The sequence below is a fragment of the Nyctibius grandis genome, chromosome 3 (assembly GCF_013368605.1).
Source record: "Nyctibius grandis isolate bNycGra1 chromosome 3, bNycGra1.pri, whole genome shotgun sequence".
Taxonomy (NCBI): Eukaryota; Metazoa; Chordata; class Aves; order Nyctibiiformes; family Nyctibiidae; genus Nyctibius; species Nyctibius grandis.
Window position 1 is genome coordinate 4734498 of NC_090660.1, and position 26173 is coordinate 4760670.

Consider the following 26173-nt stretch of genomic DNA (forward strand, 5'->3'; position numbering starts at 1 on the left):
TGTATTTTAAATTTTGGAAAAAGAGTCAAGCACATGGGTGATGAGTTTACTTCTGTCTAATAACTGTGGGTGGTAGCTATCCTGTAAGACTCACAGGCAGCATAAACACAACTTTCTCTCTTACTGGTATTGTGTGTTTCCTTTTTGTGGTCCTTAAACGCCTAGCTTTTCTTTCCCTGCTCCCTTAATTAGCAGGCTCACTACCTGTGGGCAAGTTTCATTTTTAACCTCTTCTGCCTTATCCTGAACAGGCATTCCAGAGGTCTCAGCCAGAAAGTGGTCAGAAGAAGAAAAATCACAATGGGTAATGGGAGGATAGGCAACATGAAAAGCAGAATTTACTGTATTTTGAGAAGAGAAGGAGAACAGTTCATAAAATTGCATGAAAGTAGTCTGCCACTTGGAAAGCGTTTTCCAAAAACACACAGATGAAGCAGAAACAGACATACTTGGATAAGAGTGAAGAATGCATTTATCTGCTAAAATGTGATGCCAGACTAAGGTGGTCATGTACTGTCCTTATATTTAAAGTTTTCTGACAGATGATAATCTCAAAGAAAATTATTTTCAAAGAAAAAATTTCCATTCTGTAAACCAAAAAGTGAAACTTAAGACATAAAAATTAGCATTTTTATTTAAAGTGATTTCTGCTTTGACAGTTTTTATTTATTTATGTCCCCTTACTCTATAAGAATAAATGGTATAGACTTTTTAAAAAAAACAATTTGCCAACAGACTGTTTGAAAGCTGATTTGAAAATGCTTGGATTTTTTTCTGGTCTTAAGTATAATTAGTTCTCCTAATCATAACAAATATCTTTCAGTTCTAAGATAGTTGGATGCCTTAATTTTCTCTAAGTAATATAATGGCAACTGAGCTATTGGGTAAAGCAGATTCGAAGAGGGCAGAGAAATCTGGTTCAAAGGTCTTTGCTGCTCTGTGTTGGCAAATAAAGCTGCCTCCCTGTAACGTGAATTTTTGTCACTTTAGAAGTGAAGTTTGGTGTTCATCAGAAATGTATTTTCTACAGCACAAATATGGTCAGATCAGCCTGCCAGCAAATGTAGCCATCATACTGAGCTCATCATACATAGTGGCCTTGCTTGACTGACATTTTTCCACTGACAGCTGGTGAGAACTATGCCTGTTAAACTTCATGAGATCAGGAACTTCTGTTCTTTCACCTCTGTTATTTGGACATTTCAGCTTAATATGTGATGCTTTTTCTCTGAATAGAACTTAGCTTTACTTTATATCTTGGTCTCATTTTTTATGTCCTGGATTTTATTTAAAATTTTTAAAAAGTCCTAAATTCAAAGCAAATGTATGTATCTTAGGGGAGAGGAAGAAGAAAAAAAGCAGCATGAATATAGTATTCCTCCCGGCAGAGGCCTTCAGATGTTGACAACTTGCTGTAAGACCTCATCCCCATGGCCAACACCAGCATGAAAACACCAATATTAGGACCCAGAGGAGCCGTGGAAGGGTGAGCACAACACCAGAAAAGGGGTAGAAGCTAAGAAGTGTGTATGTTAAATTTTTAATTGTATTATTGCTATTATAGCATCTTTTCCTGTATATAAGTACTCTAGCTACTCTATTATTCATTCTTTTTCTGCAATAAGTCTTAGATGAAGACTAATGGTGATCCCTGAATTAGACTGTAAAAATTCCATTATACTAACAATCTCAGAGTCACAGATAGTTGAGGTGGGAAGGGACCTCTGGAGGTCATCTGGTCCAACCCTCCTGCTCAAGCAGGAGTAGGTTGCAGTAGGCTGCCCAGGACTATGTTTGTCTGGATAGCTTTTGAATATCTCCAAGGATGGAGACTCAACAATCTCCCTGACCAACCTGTGGCAGTGCTCAGTCACCTCACACGTGTTTCCCGAACATCAGAGGGAACCTCCTGTGTTTCAGTTTGTGCCCATTGCCTCTGGTCCTGTCACTGGGCACCGTTGAAAAGAGCCTGGCTCTGTCCTCCTTGCACCCTTCCTTCAGATATTTATATACATTGATAAGATCCCTTCCTGTGCCTTCCCTTTTCCAGGCTGAACAGTCCCAGCTCTCTCAGCCCTCCTCATAGAAGAGATGCTCCAGTCCCTTAATCATCTTCATGGCTCTTCGTTCTCCAGTATGTCCATGTGCCGCTTATACTGGGGAGCCCGGAACTGGACACAGTACTCCAGGTGTGACTTCACCATTGCTGATCAGAGGGAAAGAATCAGCTCCCTCAGCCTGCTGGCAACAGGAATGACCTGTAAGCCATCCCACTATGTCTCCATGATTCCAACAAGATCACAGCCCTGCAGCTGCACACAAATCTCTAACTCATCATGTTTATTCCTCACACTATGTGCATTAGTGTACATGCACTTCAGAGAGGCACCCCAGAATCCTGATTTGCCAGCAAGGGTCTGGGTTTTTCCGATAACGTTGCCTTGCTTACATGAAAATGCTGGAGGCGACCCTGCTTAAGCCTTGTTTTGCTGATTTTGTGCTTCCTTTCTGACACATCACCCTATGCTTGGCAACCCTATCTGTCCCTCCCTCACAGGCCTGCTGGTAACTCTGTCCCTCCACTGTCATTCCTAGTTTAAATCCCTTCTTCCCAGGTCAGCCATCCTGGTGGCAAAGATACCTTTGCCCTGCTTATTGAGGTGGATCCCATCTCTCCCAAAATTCTTGCGTTTATTTATTACAGTTTAAGAGGTATGCTGCCTCTTTGCCCATAAACAAGATTCTGAGTGGAACAACTAGATCTGGAAAAAAAATGTTGCTGTGTTCTTTGCTATCATGCACATGGTATAAATACCAAGTCTCATCCTGATCGTTATGTTGATCTAAATGTATATTTAGGGCAAGTATGTTGGGAAAAAACCTCATACTGTAGGCATCTGAAAACCTTTTCCAATAAGGCCAGATTTTTAACCTTTATCTAAGCAAAGTACTTGTACTCCTTTTACCTGTGAAGGTGGATTATCAGTCCTGTCCATGTTAACTTGGTGATTTACAAAGTAGATATTTGAGACAATAATCTAATGGTGATTAAAGATTTGGCATTTGCATCACCTTGTGGTTGGCTGGCAAAGTAGGATTTTTCTTTTCTGAAAACCCCTACTTTAAATAAACCAGTGGGACAAAAGGTTGTCCCAGTGTAGGAGAGCATGCTTTTTACAAGTTAATCTCAAGGCAGTGTAAAAAGTAGTCAGTGAAGTCACTCCTTGGGTCAGGCTCTATAAATATTTTTTAAAGGAAGATATTTAAGGCAAGTTAGCTTGCACAGAATGGGGAGAGGGATTCTGGTGAAGCTTTTTACATTCTATACCCTATGGCAGGCCATGTGTGTGTGTGTGTGTGTTGGAGAAAATGTTTCTTCAGCTCAGCTGAACATGCAGACAGTGAAAGTGCTGTATATAGTTCTTTCTGGGTTTATTCATATAAAAGGAATGTATGACATTTAGTCTGAATGGAGCCTTTCAGGGCAATGCGTGTACTTAATATAGTTAAGACTTATTTTTTAAATATGCTTTAAAACTATGTATCCTTGTGCTAATGATAACTTAATTTAATATAGCAATAGAATCAGTGTTGACATGCAAGTGAGTTTAAATTACAGGCAGAACATCTACTTATGCTTGGTTTTACAGTTGTCCCACATGTTGTATTGAATAATTTCAATTGTTTGTTCAGTTTCTGAACACTGACCATTTTGAATTCTGACTTTGTGTCTCATGCCAATGCCCTAAACTTCATCACAAACAGTTCATCCATTTCTGGAAATGATCATTTTTGTGACCTTGTCAAATAATTCGTTAATAGCTCTAATGTTTTTGCATTTTAGAACACAAACTTAAAATTTGTTAGGGGTTTACTGACACTTGCATGTGCCATTGGAAGTACAGAAATATCTTGATTTTATATATATATATATACACACATATAAAATATATACCACTTGAATTATTAGAGTATTGCACAAGACATGCTTTGTTAGTAGGTTTCATGGATGCTTGCTTGTAGCAGAAGTATCACAGTGTTTTTCCTCTTCTAGTCATGCTGCCTAGTGAAAGACTGAGTCAGAGTTTGCAGAGGGGAAATACATATGTCTAAACATTTATTCTTGGTTTCCTTGCCACCTAGTGTCAGGTAACATACCCAGACTTCCCTTTCCTTCTGCTTCCTAACTGGCTTTCAGTGCTCTTCTTAGCTTTGTCCTCACTTCTTCCCAGTTTCCCGTCCCAGGCTTTTCACTCAGTCTTATTCTCCTTTTTGCACACTTTTTTGTGTAGTATTCATCCATCCTCCCCACTAGTCTGATTCTCCTCATACCCGTCTGTGTGCCCAACAGACCTGGTCCCTTCCCTTTTAAAAATCATCTTCCAATATAAGTATTGATGGGAGATTCCTTTCTTCCTAGGGTTTCCATTGCAAGCTTCAGGTCCCTGATTCCTCTTTGCCTTCTTTGCCATCCAGTCCCAGCTGTGTGAAAGATTTAACATTTTTTTTCCAATGCTTTTTATAATACTGTGAGGGAGGGGTACAGGAGGCCAAAACATTCAAATTATGTGAAATGAAGCACTAAAGAGCTAGAATGTGACAGAATTCTTTGTCTTTGTGACCTTAATTTGTACCCTTCTGTAGGGTATGGTACAGGCCTGTCTTCAGGTACATAAATGTACCCTCTTATCCCTTCATAAGTATATATTAAAGCATTTATAGACTTTTAATTTTTTCTTTCCAAAAGTGCCTTGTTTAAAGGAGGAAAAAGCAGAAAAACAGAGTATTGAAGCATTTGTTATGCTTGTGAAAGTGTATTATCAAACCACTGTGAAAGCAGCTGTTCAGCAGCAGTTAGCTGATGATATTCAAAGCCAAAATGTCGTTCAGAGTTTCTGGATGAATTAATATATCCTGCAGCAATCCATCACTTAAATGATGTACTCAGAATGATTGACAGTAGCTTTTCAGGAAGCCAAGGCACAAGAATCAAGGTCTGTGCATGAACAATTGCTTGAGAGGCAAAAAAGTGAAGAATACACGGCCAGCCCTTGTAGTAGAGAAAGGTCACTGCTGTAATTCTACAGAGATTTGCCCTGCCTGCCTTGTCGAGTGAAGGCAAGCAGTTAGATGACAGCTGTGCAGTTAAGTTTGCTGATGATATGACGGGTTTTTTTAGTAAGGACAGGGGCAGATTTTAAAGAATTACCAGTAGATCTTCTAAAAGTGAATAACTGGAGAATAAAATGGTAGATGAAATTATTTTCTACCATTTGTTATAAATTCATTGAGAGAGGAAGGAGAAACCTTAATTACATATAAAATTACCTTTTAGGTGCAAATTATTGAGCTTGCAAGAGTTCCATGAAAAGATCATCTCAGCTGCGGTCAAGAAAGTATCCCAGTTGTATTCCTCATCAGGAAAAACACAGAGAACATTGCTATGTCACTAGAGAAATCTTGGGATTATTTACATCGTGTGCAGTTATGTTTCCCCTCACTCCACCAAAGATCAAAAGTGATGTACTAGAACAGCGAAACTGAGAAAGGCTAAAAAACTAACTGGAGGTGTGGAATGGTTGCAGTACAAGAAATGACCAAGTTCACACTCAGTACAGATAGCAGACAAGTGGAAGGGGTATATAAAAGAGGCTTCTGAAATCACAAAGAGCATGGAGAGAACAGAATGGACAGTGAATAGGTGATCCCTATTCAGTACAAGAGCTTGGAGGCATCAAAGAACATCAGCAGGATCCAAGCCGAAAACAAAGAAGCAGAGACTTCTTTATGAAAGACATAACAGAGCAGTGGACTTCCTTGCCAGAGGATATTGTGAATACCAAACTTTTATACATGCTTAGGAGAAGTCTAAGCAAAAGAGAAATATTTTATTCTTTTCTAGCATGGTTCTTAACTCACTCAGGCTTTGGTGCATACTGCTTCTCTAACACTGATCTTGCACAAGAATATTCTTATGATTCTCAAATACTATAATTATAGAGGCCAGAAATGTGCAGCTAAGAAATTAGTGTTGTAGTCAGAAGGAAAAAAACGAACTTCTTAACACAGAGATGATCAGAAATTTAAGAACACCCAGCCAGACTAACTCGGAGAATGAGTAAGAACAGCAGCGGCAGAATTGTCGTCTGCCATTTCAAATCTTAAGGAATGCAATCAGTTGACAGGGCTGAGGAAAGTAAACAAAACTTCTGCCTGGAAAATGGAGATTTTTAACGAGCAGGAAGACTCCAGCTTAGTTGAAAACAGCTGGAGAAAGTACTGAAGGAAAGCACGCACTTACATCCTAATTCAAAGGAGTCCTGCTGTGTCTGAAAAATGAAGAGACAAATAGCAAGGTTAAAATTTGGTGGATGTGTACAAATGTCACTGCCCTTGTGGGGAGCGAGATAGACATAGAGAGATAGATATAGCAGATATAGAGAGCCTGTTAATATTCTGTAATTCTTAGGACTACAAATGAACACTAGATGCTCAAGAAATCTCAAGGCCCTACAGGAGTGGGGGTAATAAACTGTATTTAGAGATTCCTCCCTTGCTGTCCGTTTAAAACTAACGGAATGCAGAGGTCAAGCACATGCTTTGCCTTGCTTTCCTTTGTCCAATAGCACTAAAAAGATTCAGCATTGGCCAGGCATCCATGTCAAAATATCCAGCAGAAACTAAAGCAGCATTTCATGTAGATCATTTGCTTGAACAGTGTATTCCCTATGGGAGAAAGAGAGATGTTACTTCCTTTTTTTCTATGGGTTTTCTAAAATCAGAAGAAAAATCCATCAAATTGTAAATAATAGAAGAAATGTTATTTTAAATGAAATCTTTGCAACTTATGCTGCAAAATATCCTTAATAAATAGTCATCTAAATTTTATAAATCTAGAGTCTTATCATACATTTGACTCTTAAATATGTTAGTCTACTGTAAGGCATCAAAGCAGATGTATGTTTTGGCCATATATACCAGAAAAAACAATACTGCAACAGGAGGCATTATGCAGGTAAGCATCTGATATTTTATGTACAGAAAGACAGAAGAATTACTATTGAAAGAAGAAACTGAGTTAAAAAATAGTTTGACAGGACTAAGAATGGTTCTTCGTAGCTATTGCTAAAGATTACCTGAAAAAAAAAAGGAAAAGTGAGCCAGGCTTGTAAATACGTACATTTTACAAGAATGCTTAAAAAACCACAATATTTTCTCCTGGGATAACATATACCTAGTGTCCTAGATAAAGGCATAAAATAAATGCTTTTGGTATATGATTTGCACAAATGTTGCAAACACTGTTGCTATCAGCATCACTGTTGGTGGTGATAACAATGGAGAAACTTTAGGGAGACAGAAAGGAAAGAGCTGACAGGCTCATGCAGAAAAGGTGAATGATGAAGCTTTTCACAGCCCTGATATAGTACTATGGAACAGAACAAGGGGTGTCCTTGGTCCTCTGAAGAAAATAAAACAGTGTGTGTTTATAATAAGAAACTTGATTAAAACATAGTTTGATATCTTGCTGCTTTATCATTGAGCAGAAGGTGGATAGCAAATAATGCTGGTTTGTTGCTCAGCTAAAAATACTCCTGAAGAGACCTGACCTGTTGTGGCTTCTACCTAAAAGGGGAGTCTGGAGCAGAATCAAGATTGTAGCTTTTAAAGCCCTATCCTCTGCATTTCCTTCTTTAATTAAAAAAAAAAACAAAACAAAAAAAAAAGAAAAACAAAAAAACCCACACCAAAATACCACAAGCACAAAACAGAACACAAATAACTCCCCAAAAATAGTCAACGAAGAAAAATCCCCAAACTCAAGCATTTTATTCACAGTGCAATGAAATTCTTCTTAATTCTGTTTATTGCTTGGGATTGTCCTTTCATTACTGCAAAAAACTTTACTCTTGTTTGTCCCCTGCACCTCATCCTGGGTAATGTCCTAAAGCGATCTTCAGCACCTTCCAGCCTAGATCTACCAAGAGCCCACTGATCTCTTTCCACATGTAATGCTTTGCAGGCTCCCTCCTGTCCCAGTCAAAAAGTGACAATTGCAGTCTTTGTTAAAATTATCTCATGACTTAAAAATTGTCCGATTAATTTCAAGCTTATTCTTCCAAAAATTCTTCCTTGAGCAAGAATTGGCTTTGAAGAACTACATGTGGAAAAAAGGCTTTTCATGAAGTTTGAAGGGAGGGGTGAAATAACACTTTTAGTGGAAACTATTAGAAATGCTTAGCTATAGGATCTCTATAGCAGACTCACATACGTACAGCTGCTGAGGTAGGTGCACACTCTTAAACTACATGCAGGGTGTAAATCTCTGTAAATAGGAGTATTAAACTTAGAGAATTTATCATAGAAAAGGATGTGGTTCGAAATGTCTCTGTAGGTGACAGAAAATCTGTAAGACATTATGGCGCTCGGGTATATGTTGCAATTTAACTGTGACTGCTCTGTCCTGCTCATGTCTTAAAACTTGCTTCTGTTACGGTTTGGTTACAACAGCCAGAGAGATGTCCTGTTCCATATAAGAATGCATATCATTGGCTATATAATGCTGGATGGAAGGATGCTGGAGGTCATGTCTTATTGGATAAGTAAGTGGAGGTTGTGAGTGGGCGGGGGGGTGGGAGGGGAAGCTGGAGAAGCTATGCTACTATCTGTCAGGGTACACAGTAGTTAAAGGCAAGACTCAATAATGACAATGTTGGGATGATGTACAGTAGTAAGGGGTGTCCATCCATAAATGAAGTAGGAAGTTTTAGGCAGTGGTCTGACAGAAAAGTCTACACGGAGTCAGATTTCAGAGCTGGAGCACTGAATTGCAGTGAGTCACACAGAGAGTCTGAGAGCTGCCTTTGTTCCACTTGTGTCTGAACGTTGGAGGAGAAACAGCAGGCTCCCGTTTTTATTAACTTCTTATTTTCATAAGCATAGAATTCATGTGCACTGAACTTTTTCCTCACTTGAGGTCTTTCAACTGACTTTCAAAAAATGCTCTCATGGTAAGAACACTCACTTCTAAATTTTACTTTTTCTATTTTTACCCTTGTGCTTCTGTATTACACTCTTTGGTTTCATTCTTTCCCAACCCCCACCCCCCTGTTTGTTTTTTTTTTGGCACACCTGCTCCAGGCATGCTTGGTGGACCTGGGACTTGCTGCTACTGCTCTTTGGCTTGTCAATCCATGCTGGCTCAGCAGCTCAGATCATAGAAGGTAAGACATCTCCAAATCATGTCTGTAAATGGAAAGTAAGGGTTAATTTTAAGATATGCTTTCCTAGTAAGGAAAGAGACTCTACATTTTGGATCTTCATTTTCTCTGCTGCTTACTGTTCTTTATTTCATATAGGGAAGCTGCTGCAAGTTAAGAGCTTAAATTGCCATTCATTCTGGAAAAGGGGAAATAAATACATCAGTTCCCCAGCTGTAAGGCAGCCTGTCATGCCTGCTCTCTCAATATTTCTTCAAAGTGTATTAATCAACAGAAAGTACTTCAAAGAAATGGACAATACTGAATGTTTTTGCGTGTATCATGTCAGAGAAAGGTATCAGAAAGCAATTAGGATAGATGTATGTGTCACACTGGAGATATCAGGAGCGTGCCAGGCACGGTGTGAGTGCAAAGACACAGATGTGATGCTTGTTCCAGTGCATAGATATTTCTCCTGGTAAGTGTCAAGGCAAATTGTGATTTTCAGAACTCTTGAGTTAAATGTTCAGCTTTATCAGCCCAGCCTTTATGGACTTTCAGTGAAAAGTAATCTGTAATTGGAGATCATATGTTCTTGTAACAGAGCCAAATCCCTCAGCATCTCTGGAAGATGTAGCCTCAAATTTAACTTAAGAGAGAGAACATTGATTTAAAAATTTACATGTAATTTTGAGAAAAGTGAAAAAGCTTCATATAGTATTTTTCTATTATGAGCAATGATGCTGATGTCAAGAAGAGGTTTTTTTACTATCTTACCAAAAATAGTCTGAATTTGTTATGTAAATGACCCCTAGATAACTATGTGATAGGAGCATTAGAAATTATTGAAGGGAAGTAGATATTGCACATTGAGACTTTGATATTACTGAGACTGTTTTTTTTTCCTTTTTAACTAACACTGCCATGGAATAGATGGTGCATCTAAGAGCCAAAACTTTAGGTAGTTATTTCAGTAGGAGAAAGCCACAGGTTAGTTATCACTAACAAATACTGTAGGTGCAAATGAGAAATATGTAATACTGTATTACAGATAATTAATTAAGGAAACAAACTGGAACCAGCTATTAGAATGAGGCAAATGTTAATATATGTCTGAATAGTGACAGAAATACAATATATTGCATATACATTGGAGATAAATCTGTTGCATCGGGCAAAAATGTTTTTCTTGAGATGATGAATGACAATGCAGTGAGTGAGATCTGGACTGGAGAGAAAGAAATTTTGGCACATAAAAGTTATTAAGCAGAAGCTCATTAAAACTACAAGCACAATGATAAAAAGAACAAATATTTGACACACAATTTCTTTTCTGGTGGATCTGTGCCAGTTTCTATGACCTGAAGCTTTGAATCTTTAAATATCCTACCCTGTGAAAGTCAGATCAGAAGTAGGAAAGATAACTCTTACCAATACAGGACAGTTTCTTCCTGTGCAGAATCTTATTACTGCTAGAAGGACTCCTAACCTTACCATGAATGAAGATCAAGTGGGGTTATGCAAGTCTCCTTAGATCACTGGAGTCTTGGAGACTGTTCTAGGAATGTGTTCCTGCATGATTGTCCTAACCTAGTATTCTTCCCTCCTCCTTTGTCTATTAGTACAAAAGTTTCTGTTCCCAAATGTTTACTAGATTTTTTTACATCTGATTTTTAAGTGCCTGACGTAATAGGCACTGCTTTCTATTCCACGACATCAGACTATGTTATAAGCAATATTTTCCTGACGCTTGGTTTAAATGTTTTCATCTCCTGAAATCAAGTGCTGAGTGCTAGAAATGGGAATAATCTTCCTTTCTGTTTGGTACTGTAAATACATGAACAAATATAAATTCTCCCTGTAACTACTGAAGAGGTATATACTCCAAATCTTTAAGTTTAACTATTGCAGAAATAACCTCTTTTTCCTTTCCCACAATTCCTCTTAGTAACAGAGTGCACAGAAATAAATTGTGTATTTAAAATGAAAATATTTGGAAACACAGGGAGATGAATTGACTCTCTGGTATTCAGGCCTTTTGCTGCTAAACTTATGCTTTATCCAGTGTGCATTTTGTCACTGTCTCCTTTAAGATTACTGCTTTACAGGATTCTCCAGCCCACTGAATATTTCTGCGCTGCTTTTCTGATGGCTGAGCTCTCCTCTGTCTCCCCATAGCACATCTATGGCTGAAAGCCACAGCCTATAGCAAATAACAAGAAGTTTTGCAAGCTTCTGTGTTCTTATTTCTTAGTAAAAACTTAGACATGTTCTGCTTGTAGAAACATCTCATCTTTACTCTGTGTTTAAAAAAACCAACCAAACAAAAAAACTCACCCAAAGAAAAGAAGGAAAAAGGAAATTTGTGGACATTAAAGTTACCTGGTAGAGCAAAAGCTTTTCATGAAATCTGTTTTTCACAGGACATTTTTCCAGCAGATTTGGTTCCACAGTGGAATGGATGGTCATTTATATCTCTAAATTCATTTTTATGAAAGAGGAACTGGGAATGAGTAAATGTGGTTTTAGAGGAACAGTGCAGGTGCCTTCTGCTGTACCATTGTACAGGCTATGTGCAAAAGGAAAAAAATACCTTGAGATGTTCTTGAGTTGGTTAAATAATGTCAAGAAAATTACTCATGGATTAAAATATTCACTGAGGGATGGGGAAGGAGTAACTTTTTTTTTTTTTTTACAAAACTGCAGACAAAGCAGTGACCCTCAGAGAGTTTAAAGGAGAAAAGTTTGTCATCTTTGCCTTCACCAGTCAGACAACCTCTTCAGCTATGACCTTGTCTTGTTTTCCTCAGAGGAGCAACAAATTACGGAGGGGGGGTGAAGCGTGCAGATAAAAACAAAAGCCTCAGCAGCCCTCCAGCAGAGGGCTTGAGTTCTACCATGTCTTTGTGAGACATATTAGAAAGATCAGTTAGATAATGTTGATCAGTTTCCTATCAGGAGAAGTGTTTTGACCAAGCCTCAGATAATTTTGATCAGTTTCCTATCAGGAGAAGTGTTTTGACCCAGTCTCAGATAATTTTGATCAGTTTCCTATCAGGAGAAGTGTTTTGACCAAGTCTTGTTCTTCTTGAGAAAACCTTCTTGAGGCGCTCCCGCCCCTTCCGGAGGCGGTGGCATGGGCAAGAAGCGGGGCGTGGGGCTGGGCCGCAGCCTGCAGCGCAGCCTGGAGCGCCGCGGCACCTCGTCATGGCTGCACGCCAGTGAGGTGGGCGGCGAGTGTGGCCCGGAGCTGGGGTCGGCGGCCGAGCAGAGCCCGCTGGAGGAGTTCCTGGCCACGGCCGAGCTGGGTGGCACCCGCTTCGTGGCCGAGCGTCTTAACATCCAGATCATGTCTGCCCAGAGCCGCAGGGGTCTGCTCAAGGCCCAGGAGGCCCAGCGTGTCCAGCAGCTGCATGAGGAGAACCGGCAGTTCCTGCGCATCCCACGGAGGCCACACTGGGATAGGACGACCAGTGCAGAGGACTTGAAGCAAGCTGAGAGGGAGAGCTTTCTCGAGTGGAGGCGACAGCTTGCCCACCTTGAAGAAGAAAAAAAGTTAATTCTAACCCCGTTTGAACGAAACTTGGAATTTTGGCGTCAGCTTTGGAGAGTCATTGAAAGAAGTGATATTGTAGTCCAGATAGTAGATGCTAGAAACCCCCTTCTGTTTAGATGCCAAGATCTGGAAAGTTATGTTAAGGAAGTCAGCAATGACAAGGAAAACATGATCCTGATAAACAAAGCCGACTTGCTGAGTGAGGGGCAGCGGGCTGCTTGGGCACAGTTCTTTGAGAAAGTGGGCATTAAGGTGGTGTTCTGGTCAGCTTTGGCAGAGTGCAGACGGCTATCTGGAGAAGCACAGGAACTAGACGCTGAAGATGTAGCAGAGGACCCTAGTGACTCTGGGGATGAAAGCTCCACTCAAGAAGAAGACACAGCACAAGACAGCGCAGAAACCAAATCCACAGGCAATGCTTTCCAAACTGTAAACCAAGTTCTGGTTAGTGATGATGAGAGTAGTGATGAATATGAAGACTGTGAAGATGATGAAGAGGAGGCCTGGCAAACCTGTTCTGAAGATGAAGGCGAGGACAAAGTAAATGCTGTTGCTCCAGAGAGGATGGAAAGCAGGACTGATGGTGCTGCAGTGCAGTGTGTAGTGCAGGAGAGGAACAGGAACGTCAGGAACTTCAGCCATCTGGTACAGAGAGATGAGCTGCTGGAGATATTCAAAACCATGCACAATGGAGCAAGGGTGAAGGATGGGGAAGTAAATGTTGGGCTGGTGGGTTACCCTAACGTTGGCAAAAGTTCGACCATCAACACAATCCTTGGAAATAAAAAGGTGTCAGTGTCTGCTACACCAGGCCGTACGGAACACTTTCAGACCCTGTATGTGGAGCCTGGCCTGTGCCTATGTGATTGCCCTGGTCTGGTGATGCCATCTTTCATCTCTACCAAGGCAGAAATGATTTGTTCTGGAATTCTGCCCATAGACCAGATGAGGGACCATGTCCTACCCATTTCTCTAGTTTGCCAGCATATCCCACGAAACATTTTGGAAGCAACCTATGGAATAAATATAATAAGGCCAAGGGAAGATGAGGATCCAGATCGAAAGCCAACAGCTGAAGAGCTGCTAACAGCATACGGATATATGAGAGGCTTTATGACAGCTCATGGACAGCCAGACCAGCCGAGATCAGCTCGATATGTGTTAAAAGACTATGTCAGTGGTAAGCTGTTATATTGCCATCCACCTCCTGGCATTGATCCAAATGATTTTCAGCACCAGCATCAAAGATGCCCAGAAAGCAGAACTGTGCAGGCCAGTGCATAGGTGCAGCCTGAGAAAAATACCAAACCAAAACAAATAGAAAATGTGGTGGACACAACGTTTTTCCACCAGGAGAACGTTCGTGCCCTGATGAAAGAGGTAATATTATTCTATTTTATTTTTGGGGAGGTGGTGGAGTCACCATCTCTGGATGTGTTTAAGAAAAGACTGGACATGGCACTTAGTGCCATGATCTAGTTGACAGGGTGGTGTCAGGGCAACGGTTGGACTCGATGATCCCAGAGGTCTCTTCCAACCTGGTTGATTCTGTGATTCTGTATAACTATGGACAGTTCCTACAGAGAAGGAGGAAACAAACTGAAAGGATGGTGGGAAAATGTAGGTGGAAAATTCAGACGGCAGTCTTTGAAATTGTTTGAGAACTTCTGGATTTTAGTTTAACTTTTTAGTAAACATGTGTGATGTTGGGCCTTTTGTTTCAGTAGAAGTGTTGCTTTCATATCCATGTCCTAGAATGTCTGACTACTGCTTTCATTGTAAAATGGGACAGACAATAAAACAGAGTATTTAAAACCTTATATTTAAAATCACAAGTTACTAATTCATAGTACCATCTGAAACCCCTTCTTGATCAAAATGACATCTGTTTGGCTTGTTAAAATGAAGTTTGATATCTGTTATGTCATTTGTAGATCGAGCTATGTGTTGTGACAGAATGTAAAAAAAATGAAATATTTCATTTAGAATTTTAAAATGCTGTTGCATGTTCTGAAAATTGATGGTATTTGGTCATTGTTCCACCAAAACTCTTAAGAAATACTTGGATCTTGCTTTGGTGTGAAACTGAACAGGAGTTCTGAAATCTCAGCAGTTCCTGTGAGTTAGAATTCTGAATTTTTACTAACTCTGTTGGAATATTTTGGTCCCTTTCACTGCAGCTAGCATTGCATATGTACAAAAAGATAAGGAATAACATGCCTTCTTCCTCTTCACACAAAGACAGTGTCATTTGAACTATGGAGCACTTATACAGTTTTTCTCCTGTGTTCATGCAGTCTACAACTACCTGAAGGGAGGTTGTAGTGAAGTGGGAGTCGGCCTCTTCTCCTGGGCAACTAGCGATAGGACAAGAGGACACAGCCTCAAGCTTCGCCAGGGGAGGTTCAGGTTGGACATTAGGAAGAATTTCTTCTCAGAAAGGGTCATTAGACATTGGAATGGGCTGCCCAGGGAGGTGGTGGAGTCACCATCTCTGGATGTGTTTAAGAAAAGACTGGCCATGGCACTTAGTGCCATGGTCTAGTTGACATGGTGGTGTCAGGGCAACGGTTGGACTCGATGATCCCTGAGGTCTCTTCCAACCTGGCTGATTCTGTGATTCTGTGATTCATGAAAATTGTGCAAATATAGTACCCTATTCTACTTTGGTTTGTGTGGGAGGGTTAAAGATATGCTGGTGTCTTAATAAATTACTTCATTGCTTCTCCTTTGTTCAAATGACAATTAAGCATGTATCTATCTGTACATGAAAGTGTAGTCTGTCTTATTCTATCTGGTATTGCCTTGTGGTGCATGTAGTTGGCCTTTAATTACACCTGATAATGTATCTTGATTTGCATTGATTACCCTGGCTGCTTTTTCCATGTTGCTTTGCATCTTCAACCACAAATTAAATTAGTGAATAGAAGGTGCTCAGAACACAGTCCCGAACATGCTGGTACCCAAACTGTGGACAGAACTAAAGTTATAAAATCTGAATGCCAACCTTGCTGAAGTTTGAGTGATAGAGTCCTCCCTATGACTTGCTCTAGCCTCTTGCAGAAGTCATGTTTATTCTTCCAGGCTATCTAGGCAGTTATTGGTGGGTTTCAGTACTTGTCATTCAAATCAGTGCATGCCTTTAAAAAAAAAAAAGAAAAAAATTTGTTTAAATGTATGTGGTTCTGCAGTTTGTATTATGTTTATGTGCTCTAAAAGAAGCTTTACAAATTTCTCATTGACATCTGGATTTTATTATTAGCCAAGCTGAACAGCACTTTCTTGCCATAAGTAACATACTTAGCAATACTTTACATAAAGTAAATATTTGTCTCTTTCCTTGGCTCTGTACACAGAATGGCTGTCATTGCCTTGTTGACATAACCTTTGCACTCATGACCTGCTGAGTTTAATGGAGGAACCCTGAATTATTGGTTTTCATTGACTGTTGATCAACTAGTGTGATTCATACAACTGGCTAGCCTGCACTTCTCTTCACAATGAACCAATATAATGACTGTAAATAGATATGTATATACATTTAAAATCTTATTTTTATCAGGTAATTACTGTATGTGCTTTGAGTGTTTAATGTGTACAGTCACACTGACTTATGTGGTGATAGGGATGGCTCAGTCTATTCTTTCCTAAGACAGAACACAATTACAGTAATGCTGGTCTGTATGGAGAGCAGTATTTTGTAAAGATAACTTAGATGTCGTTATATCCTCTTGTACCAGACTAAGCATTTGGACATCATCTAACTGCACTTGAGTCAATTGAACAAGCCACAGTGCATCCTTCATTCAGGCTGTTACCAGCTGCTGTGCATGTTTTTAATGTGGAACTGAGCCTGATTTCATAGTTGATAAAATGCCTTTCCATGCAAAACACAGTTAATTTACTGTAGAAAATTAGTTGGGTTCAGTCGGGGTCATCTCTATGAGTAGCTGAAGAGATTGATAACACCAGTAGAACAAACCTGATTTAGTAAATTTGTTTCATTTTGTCACTTTTCTAAATGGATTAGTTTTCTGTGTAACACCGTCTACAGGCTAATTCTCTTGGACAATAAACTATGTGTTTGCTAAGATAATCTACCAGGCAACAGAAGAATTTTTTGACCTTTTTTGAGGCCTCAGAAGGGGAAACCAGCTGTGGTGGATGTAGCAATATAATGGCTGTCTTAATTACCTCTCTGACGGCGTCCTGGTCACACTGGAAGCCTGCAGTAAGCAGTTGTTTCCATTATCTGAATAGAACTTAAAATCTCAATTGTGCTGGCATTTGCCACTAAATGGTGTTTGAAGGACTTGCTCTGCTGAGAAAGGCCACACTGAAATACTCCCTTTGTATGTTTTTCTGCCTCAGCTGTAGACAATGAAACACAAGGAATTTCTTGAAAGAAGTCCTAGTGGTCTCCTGAGTGTTTAAATGCATATACGTCTGTTTGGGCACTGCTGTGCCCATTCACAGATTTCCCATAGCCTTCTACTCTAGCTCTGTTACTCAATTTGTGTCCTATGCAGCAGCTGCTGTGTAAAACCTGATAGTTACAGGTACTCCAGGTACTTCTGGTAGTATCTACTAACAAGCATCAACTTCATTAAAATGTTTTAACTGTGATTTATTTTTATATGTTAAGGACAATGCCGGATCCTGATGATGTAGTGTTAGGTACTGAACTACCGCTCCTGCTACAGAAGTGAATGGATGACTGGAGAGAATGAGAAATATTGCTTCAAGTAGCTGGGAGAATACAGGGATTTACGCTGTGTGTATAAGAACAGCCTTGGCTTGTTTGATTCAAGCAGGGGAACACAGACAGAGAGCAGCTCTGCAGAGAAGGACTTGGGTGTTCTGGTGGACAAGAAGTTCACCATGAGCCAGCAATGTACCCTTGTGGCCAGGAAGACCAATGGTATCCTGGGGTGCATTAGGAAGAGTGTGGCCAACAGGTCAAGGGAGGTTATCCTGCCCCTCTACACGGCCCTGCTGAGGCCACATCTGGAGTACTGTGTGCAGTTCTGGGCCCCCCCAGTTCAAGAAAGACAAGGAACTACTGGAGAGAGTACAGAGAAGGACTACAAAGATGATCAAAGGACTGGAGCATCTCTCTTACAAGGAGAGGCTGAGAGAGCTGGGTCTGTTCAGCTTGGAGAAGAGAAGACTGAGAGGGGATCTTATCAACACCTACAAATACCTTAAGGGTGGGTGTCAAGAGGAAGGGACCAGACTCTTCTCAGTGGTGCCCAGTGACGGGACAAGGGGTAATGGGGACAAGCTGAAACATGGGAAGTTCCATCTGAATATGAGGAGGAACTTCTTTACTTTGAGGGTGGCAGAGCAGTGGAACAGGCTGCCCAGAGAGGTTGTGGAGTCTCCTTCTCTGGAGATATTCAAAACCCGCCTGGACGCAACCCTGTGCAACATGCTCTAGGTGAACCTGCTTTGGCAGGGGGTTGGACTAGATGATCTCCAGAGGTCCCTTCCAACCCTTAACCATTCTGTGATTCTGTGACACGAATATAGATTTCAGCTGCAAGCTGCAATTTCAATATATGAGCAGCAGAAGGGAAGATTTGATTGCACTATTTATGTTTGAGATACTCAAAGGTTTCCAAAGAACTTATTTCTTATTCTAACATGTTGATTTCCAAATCAAATACTTGTTTTGGAGGCTGCCTGTACCTTTGGGTGTGATTTCTTCCCCTTTCCTTTGTGCGAGCTGTGTATTGGTTTGGTTTTTCTCATAGTGGAATCTCACATTTGACCAAATTGATGCGGTAGCTTTGCCAATTTACACAATGTGCCTTGGCTAGAAAGACAGGGAATTGTGCAGTTTGGTGAAATCTGATTGCTTTATTTCAAATGTCATTAATATTATCTGTTTAAGAGAAGATATCTAGTTACCACCACTATTTCTAGGTCACCAAACAATCTTTTCCCATTGGGCCAACCCACACAATTACAGCAGGTTTAAAAAACAGCAAAATTAGCCAGCAATTTGGACTGTGGTGAATTCTATCCATGTAATCTTCCCATTTCTGTTCCCAAACATGGAAAGTCACAGATATTGCAGAGAGTAGAGCGCAGGTAGAATTCTTCCAATGAATGAGTAAAATAGGTAAACACTAATTATAATGTGTTTGCATATGAGGAGTGTGAAACAATAGATGTATTATTCAGGATACCTTCTGGTGAGAAAGCCTTGTGAAAAGCAACAGACTGGACTGAATGTGCCCTGCCAAAGAATTGCAGAATTTCAAATTAATATCTGTCTTGGAGTCGAATTTGAGAAGAACCAGGGTCTGAACTAAGTTTTTCGGAGCGGTTCTGAGAAGAACCAGGATTTTCTGGAGGCACTCAAGTGCGTTTCATTCCAAACATTAAATTGATGGAGACCTGAAGCTGATAATAGTGATTCGGTGATGAGATTTTAATTTGAACTGCGCTGTCATTCACGGTCTTTTGCTTCATCATCAGCACAAAAGGTAGATAGAATATTAACAAGAATGGGCTTTGGCCAGTTCGTTCTATGCTTGGGAATCTCCAGAGTCTTATGACTCTGGGTCTACCTCCACTGCTGCCACTGAATCAGCTTTTTGTTGCGATCAATTCCTACCATAGTAACTTATAACTGCTCAGGTAGCATTAACTTCCAATCCTATTTGTGGCATATCTTTCTCTGAACTGTGAAATCACAGTTCCATACGTAGTCAGGATGTCTGACTCTGCTTTTTTGGAAAGCTGAATATAGCTTTTGACTTTCTCTGGTTTTTTTTTGGTGGTCAGTGACTAAGAGGGAATGGTATTGCATGGTCATTGCTCATTGCATTTTATGTCCACTTCCCTTATTACAGGTGACACACATTACCTAACTCAAGGAGAACAGAACCCACCTAGAAATAATTTTAATTTTATGCTGCCTGCTAAAGAGTAAGTTGATGACTCTTGAGAGAAAAGAATATTGCTCCAAGACATGCTTCAAATTTTCCTATAAGCAATAGCTATGTTGTGTGGATATTCTGAATAGCCCATAACTGGGGTTCACTGCGCAAGAGAGTTTCAGGAAATAAACCAGTGTGGCATCCAAGCTCTGATTCATCACTGGTGATATTTCATATGACTAAACTCAAACAGTAAAAGGAAGTATACAAGAGGTGGAAACAGGCTCAGGTGGCATGGCAGAAATACAGAGACCCTCTCCTAGAGTACAGTAATGAGATCAGGAAAGCCAAAGCCCATGTGAAATTAAATCTAGAAAGGGATGTGAAGAGCAACAAGAAGGGTTTCTACAGGTATACCAGCAGCAAAAAGAAGACTAGAGAAAATGTGGACCTGGTGCTGAATGGGGCAAGGAACCTGGTGTCAGGGACTTGGAAATAGCCATGGTACTCCATGCCTTCTTTGCCTCACTTTTTACTGGTAGGATTTCCTTTCAGGAAACTGAGCTCCTGAGCTCCCTGGGAATGTCTGGAGCAATGAAGATTTACCCTTCATTGAGGAGGACTGAGTGAGGGAACTTTGAAACCAGTTGGACATACACAAGTCCATGGGACCTGATGAGACGCATCCATGAGGGCTCATCAAGCTGGCTGATGTCATTGAGATAGGACTCTTGATTATCTTTGCAAGACCCTAGTGATCAGGAGAGGTTCCTGGGCATGGGAAGGAAGCCAGTGTCACTCCTAATATCAAGAAGGACAAGGAGCAGGGTCTGGGAAACTGCAGGCTCATCAGCTCACCCAGTTCCTGGGAAGGTGTGAGACCACATAATCATGGGAGCCATTTCCAGACCCAATAAGAACAAGGTGATTAGGAGTAGTCAGCACATATTTGTGAAGGGGAAAATCATACCCAAGAACCTCATAGCCTTCTGCAATGGAATGACAAGCTCAGTGGGTGAGGGAAAGACAGTTGATATTTGTGGTCATGACTTGTGCAAGACTTTCAACGCTGTCTCCTGTAACATTCACATTGATAAACTCATGAAGTATGGGCTAGATAAGTGGACAGTGAGGTGGATTGACAACTGTCTCAACTACACGTGCTTGAAGGGGTATAATCAGTGGTATGAAGTCCAGCTGAATGCCAGTTACTTCTAGTGTACCCTGTGGTTCATACTGAGACCAACAATTTTAACATCTTCATTAACAATGTGGATGATGTGATAGACTGCACCCTCAGCAAGTTTGCAGACAACACAAAACTGGGAGGAGTAGCTGATACATGGCATGGTTGTGCTGTGATTCAGAGAGGCTTTGACAGGCTGGAAAAATGTATCTACAGAAATCTCCTGAAGTTCAGCAAAGGAAAATGCCAAATCCTGCACCTGGGAGGATTAACCTAGTACAAGCTGGGGTAGGACTGGCTGGAAAACAGCCTTGCAGAAAAGGACTTGGAGGTTTTTGTGGACAAGCTGATCATGAGCAATGAACCCTGTGACAAAGAAGGCCAAGAGCACCCTGTGCTGTGTTTGGAAAAGCATAGGCAGCAGGATGAAGGAAGTGATCCTTCCCTTCCTCTCAGTGATGAGGCCACATCTGGAGTACTGTGCCCAGCTCTGGGCTTCCCAGTTTAGGAGAGACACGGACGTACTGGAAAAGCCCAGTAAAAAGCAACAGAAATAAAGGATTGGAGTGTCTGACTTAGAGCAGCAGTCTGCTGAATATGCTCCAGTTTATCAATGTCTTTCTTTTACTGAGGTCCCAAAACCAGATGCAGTACTCTACATGTGGTCTAATGAGTGTCAAATAAAGAGGAATAATTTCCCTCCTGCTACTGGCTGTGCTCCTGTCATTACAGCCAACAATACCTTTGGCAGCCTTTGCTGCTTAGGCATGCTGCTGGCTCATGTTGAGTGTGCTGCCTACCAGGACCCCCACATCCTTTTCCCCAGAGCTGTTGCTCAGCCTGCATTCTTGCAAAGACTTCTTCCTTGGCTGGTGCAGGATTTTAGATTTGTCCTTGTTGGATTTTATAAGATTCCTGTTGTCCCATTCCTTCAGTTTTTCTAGGTCCGACTAGATGGCAGCCCTGCCCCTGAGCACATTAATTGTCCCCCCCCCCACCCCGGTCCTTTGATGTCACTGCAAATTTCATGACAGTCCGCTGCATTGCCTCCTCAAGTCACTGGTAAAGATGTTAAACAGGACAGATCTCGGAGTAGACACCTGTGGTCCACTTGTTACTTCAAGGAAGAGAATGACCTATTACACCCTTTGAACCCAGTCATCCAACCAGTTATTTACCCAGGTAGCTGCCTGCCCATTCAGAGTTACACTTCCTAACCTGGATAGAAGAATATTGTATCAATGCTTGCAGATGGGTTAGAACGGCTGAGTGATCTAAGGCATTCTGGTTTTAACGGGTTAATTAACTGACTAATTGTCAAGTTATTTATCTAAACAAGAGTTACCAAGACTGGCTCTTCTGTGCCATTCTGAGGTGTTGGAGCGAGTCCAGAGGAGGGCAACCAAGCTGGTGAAGGGTCTGGAGGGTCTGACCTACAAGGAACGGCTGAGGGAGCGGGGGTTGTTTAGCCTGGAGAAGAGGAGGCTCAGAGGTGACCTTATTGCAGTCTACAACTACCTGAAGGGAGGTTGTAGTGAAGTGGGAGTCGGCCTCTTCTCCCAGGCAACTAGCGATAGGACAAGAGGACACAGCCTCAAGCTTCGCCAGGGGAGGTTCAGGTTGGACATTAGGAAGAATTTCTTTTCAGAAAGGGTCATTAGACATTGGAATGGGCTGCCCAGGGAGGTGGTGGAGTCACCATCTCTGGATGTGTTTAAGAAAAGACTGGACATGGCACTAAGTGCCATGGTCTAGTTGCCATGGTGGTGTGAGGGCAACAGTTGGACTCGATGATCCCAGAGGTCTCTTCCAACCTGGTTGATTCTGTGATTCAGAACAAAGGACCAAGCTAGACTTCTGAATTTCTGTGTGCATACCTATCCATATCATTGTCGGGACATGGAGCTTAATGTTACAGTACATGATAACGTAAAAACCTGAGGTTCAGCTGCACTGTCTTGTTGCAAACACAGGCTTCTACAAGCTGCAACTAGCCACTGCATGCATAAGAAGATAGACTTTATTTTCAGAGATTTATTTTCTTTCTTTCTTTCAGTGACCAAACAGTCAAATTTCTGAAGTGACAGAGAACTGAGCCTTCTATGAGAGAAAAAATTGTGAGTTGTATCTGAGACAAAATACTCTGGCAGCTAAGATTTAGATCTCAACAAATGATCAAAACTGACAGACCATGGACATTTCTGAGTCCAGACTGAAATGTACATGTGGACAGTGCTCTCCTAGTGTATAAGGTAGAGCTCCCAATAACTTCATGTGTAGATCACAGAATCAAAGTTCCTAAAAGTGCTTTCTTTGCCTGAGAAAGATTAAGCTTAGAGTAAGCCATTTGGATTATGTTATTTAGCAAGTGACAGTGCAATATGTGCAATGTGGGCAGACAATGCAAATAGCACTGTTAGCTCAGAGAAGTCCTTCACCAGATTTATGGCAAGAGTGGTACAGAAGACCAAAAGACTGTCAATCTGACAACAGGATCTTCATTTATGTATCCAAAAAATAAATACATGAAGAAGAAGCACTCACCGCTTCCCCTGAGGAAAGAAGATGGTGGAGGACAATTTGCTCCAAGTATTTTCCACTTGATTTTTCAACAATGTGTCATTGAAACCTCAGAGCATATCTGTTCTGTGCATTCAGTTTCTGTTTAGGAAGTGCTGCTTTCTCAGACTGTCATTGTATAGTGTTCTACTTAGGGAAGCTGTTTAACTAGAAAACACTACATGATTTTTACGGGCTACAAAGTAAGAGATGTCAGTTTTGTCCTGGGGAACAATAGTGGAACAAGACCAACAGAAGCTCAAAATTGCCTTGGAAGAAGCCAGAACTACCTCACTAAAGCTAAGCAAACAAAACTGAAAATGCCTTTTAATGGAAGTAATTACCTGACAGCAAACTTACTTGAACATCTCAGGTAGTCTCATAATTAAAAGTGATCCCTTGTTGAGCCATGAGCCCTGCTCACTGGAAAAACAGGCACCTAGAAAGAGCAGATCTGTTTGGGGTGGGAGAGGAACTATGTAGCTTTTCCAGATGTATTATTCTCTCTTCCTTGACAGTACAAAAGAAGCCGAACAGATGACAGTATGTATCAAGTCCTTTTTTCCCCACCATTATGTGTATACACTGAATCACGATACGTTTGATGTCTTAATTGGATAACTAACAGTGGTCATGCTTAAGCATACATTGCAGTGTACATTGTTTCTTGAAATGTGTTAATTTAGAGCTGTTGCTCTTTGTCCCTGTGTTTCTTTCAGTCCCACAGAAAGCTTCAGGCTCAGTGCTGTTATGTTTCATTAGAAGGTATATCTTCAAGAGGCAAAGGGCTGTAGTGGACAACCAAAACAAATGTACCAGTAGTTTGTTTAATTATAAGACAGCAACGTGTATATGGTGGTCTACAAAGCAATGTAGTGGTGAAGAAAATGAGGGGAAAATTATGTAAAATCTAAAGCTTTTCTAGGAATTCTCTCATATTTGGAATTCCTAACATCAAAGTATCCGTTGATCAGGCTCAGTAATCCTCCTTGCCAGTCCCTTAGCTGCATCAGTAATCCTCCTTGCCAGTCCCTTAGCTGCATCACAGAGTGAGGTGTGAGGGAACAGTGTCTCTCCACAATATGGATCTTTATTTCTGCCATCGCACTTTGGTTAACTACATACTAACTTAATATACTGCATCACTTCTGTGTGAATATGATGCTTTTTTTATCCTCAGAGGGCCAAAGAGTTAGATTTTCTTAGCCTTCGCCTTTTCACAAGCTGTTCCAGTTCCACCCGTTTCAACTCTTTGCCAAACCAACATAGCTCTTGACTTGGTAGGAGGAACCACTCATCTACAATGAATTCTCCACAGTAGTACTGCCATTTTGCGGTGCTTGTGAGTGTGTGCATATATAAATCTAACTCTTTCCTGCTATTCCCTGTAAAAATCAAGCAAATAAGCAAATATTTCATCCTTTTCAGTCTAGCTGTGAAAGTGGTTTAACATACGTGGTTTACCATACATAGTTTGATTTTTTTTTTCCTGTCTTTAGTGTTCTTTCAGGTGCAATTACAGGAAAGGTATATGCCACATGCAAGTTTTCCTAGCTGAAAAAATCTGGCTTTTGATCAAAATAGCATATCAGTTATTTTAATGAAACAGTACTAATGTAAGAACACTTTCTGAAATAGAATTTTTAATTAGAGTTCTATAACATATATTAGTGTATAATTGCATTTGTTTTTAACAAACAATGCTTGACTGAACTCAAAATACTGCAAAGGTGGTCTTACATTAGATCCTTACATGCAGAATCACTGCTGTTTCTGAAGTTTATTAGAACAAGTTAGAGAGCTGATAGGCTGCTAACACTAATTCAGCCATCAGTAACACTAAATCCAGTATTTGCATGGAATCAAATACCCCTTTTCCACATTACATGTTTGTCTAAAGATGGGCCAAAGAATGTACCCTTTTCCTTTCCCTTTTTCCCTTTTCCTTTTTCTCTTTTCCCTCTTCCTTTTTCCCTTTTCCCTTTCCTCTTTCCCCTTCTCTGTTCTTCCTTCTCTCTTCTCCCTTCTTCCTTTCCCTCTTCCTCCTCCCTTTCCCCTCTTCCTCCTCCCTTTCCCTTTCCACTTCCCTTTCTCATTTTGTTTTGTTTTGAAGTTCTGTAAAATGCTTTTGGCAAAAAAACCTTGGAGCAGAATACAGCAACATGTTATTGTAAGCACAAGGCTGAGTAAACAATGCTCTTGTTCCCCCTTCTTAGGGGGTGGAGGTGAAGGATTTTTGAAATGTTAAGTGCTTTCTTGTTCTCTGTCCTTTCAGGGGCTCATGGTCAGGCATACTATACTGAACAGTGACTCTGTGGTCCATCCTTCTCTGCAGCTGTTGCACCTTGCCTCAGAAAGACCCTATCACAGTGACTATAGTAGTATGAAACGACTCACAGGAAAGGAGGCCTTTGGGCACGTGCTTATTATAGTATCTGACCAATCAGCTCATGTCCAGTCCATCAATCCGCCCTAGAAGGATTTAGTAACCTCCTCACTTGCTGTCTGTTAATCTTAAGTATTGTTTCATCATGGACCATATTTTCTGCTTAGCAGCATGATGCTGAATAATCCTGATACATGTAAAATATCCTCCTCTCTTCATTCTCGTAGAGAAGCGGGGAGGCCAGTACCCTAAGAACAGGGAACTGGAGCAGTCTCTTTTCAAAAGAATGAGCCTCAAATTACAACTTAATTTGACAGTGAAATCCAGCATAGGGACCATGGGGCCATGAGGAACCACAGCATATCCCATAAGAATTTGACATATGAGCCAGCACCC

At 40.8% G+C, this 26173-nt stretch overlaps 1 protein-coding gene and 1 pseudogene across 3 annotated transcripts in view; both read left to right on the forward strand.

The window, feature by feature from the left end:
• The first annotated feature begins 8711 nt into the window (after positions 1-8711).
• Positions 8712-26173, forward strand: part of COL15A1 (collagen type XV alpha 1 chain) — a 144293-nt gene continuing 126831 nt past the window's right edge. For all 3 annotated transcript variants that reach the window (XM_068396726.1, XM_068396727.1, XM_068396729.1), the window contains exons 1-2: positions 8712-9011; positions 9142-9224. In XM_068396726.1, the coding sequence (XP_068252827.1) occupies positions 9001-9011; positions 9142-9224 (94 nt within the window). In that variant the 5' untranslated portion in view covers positions 8712-9000. The remainder of the gene's footprint in view (positions 9012-9141; positions 9225-26173) is intronic.
• LOC137660727 (large subunit GTPase 1 homolog pseudogene) lies at positions 12337-25867 on the forward strand (annotated as a pseudogene).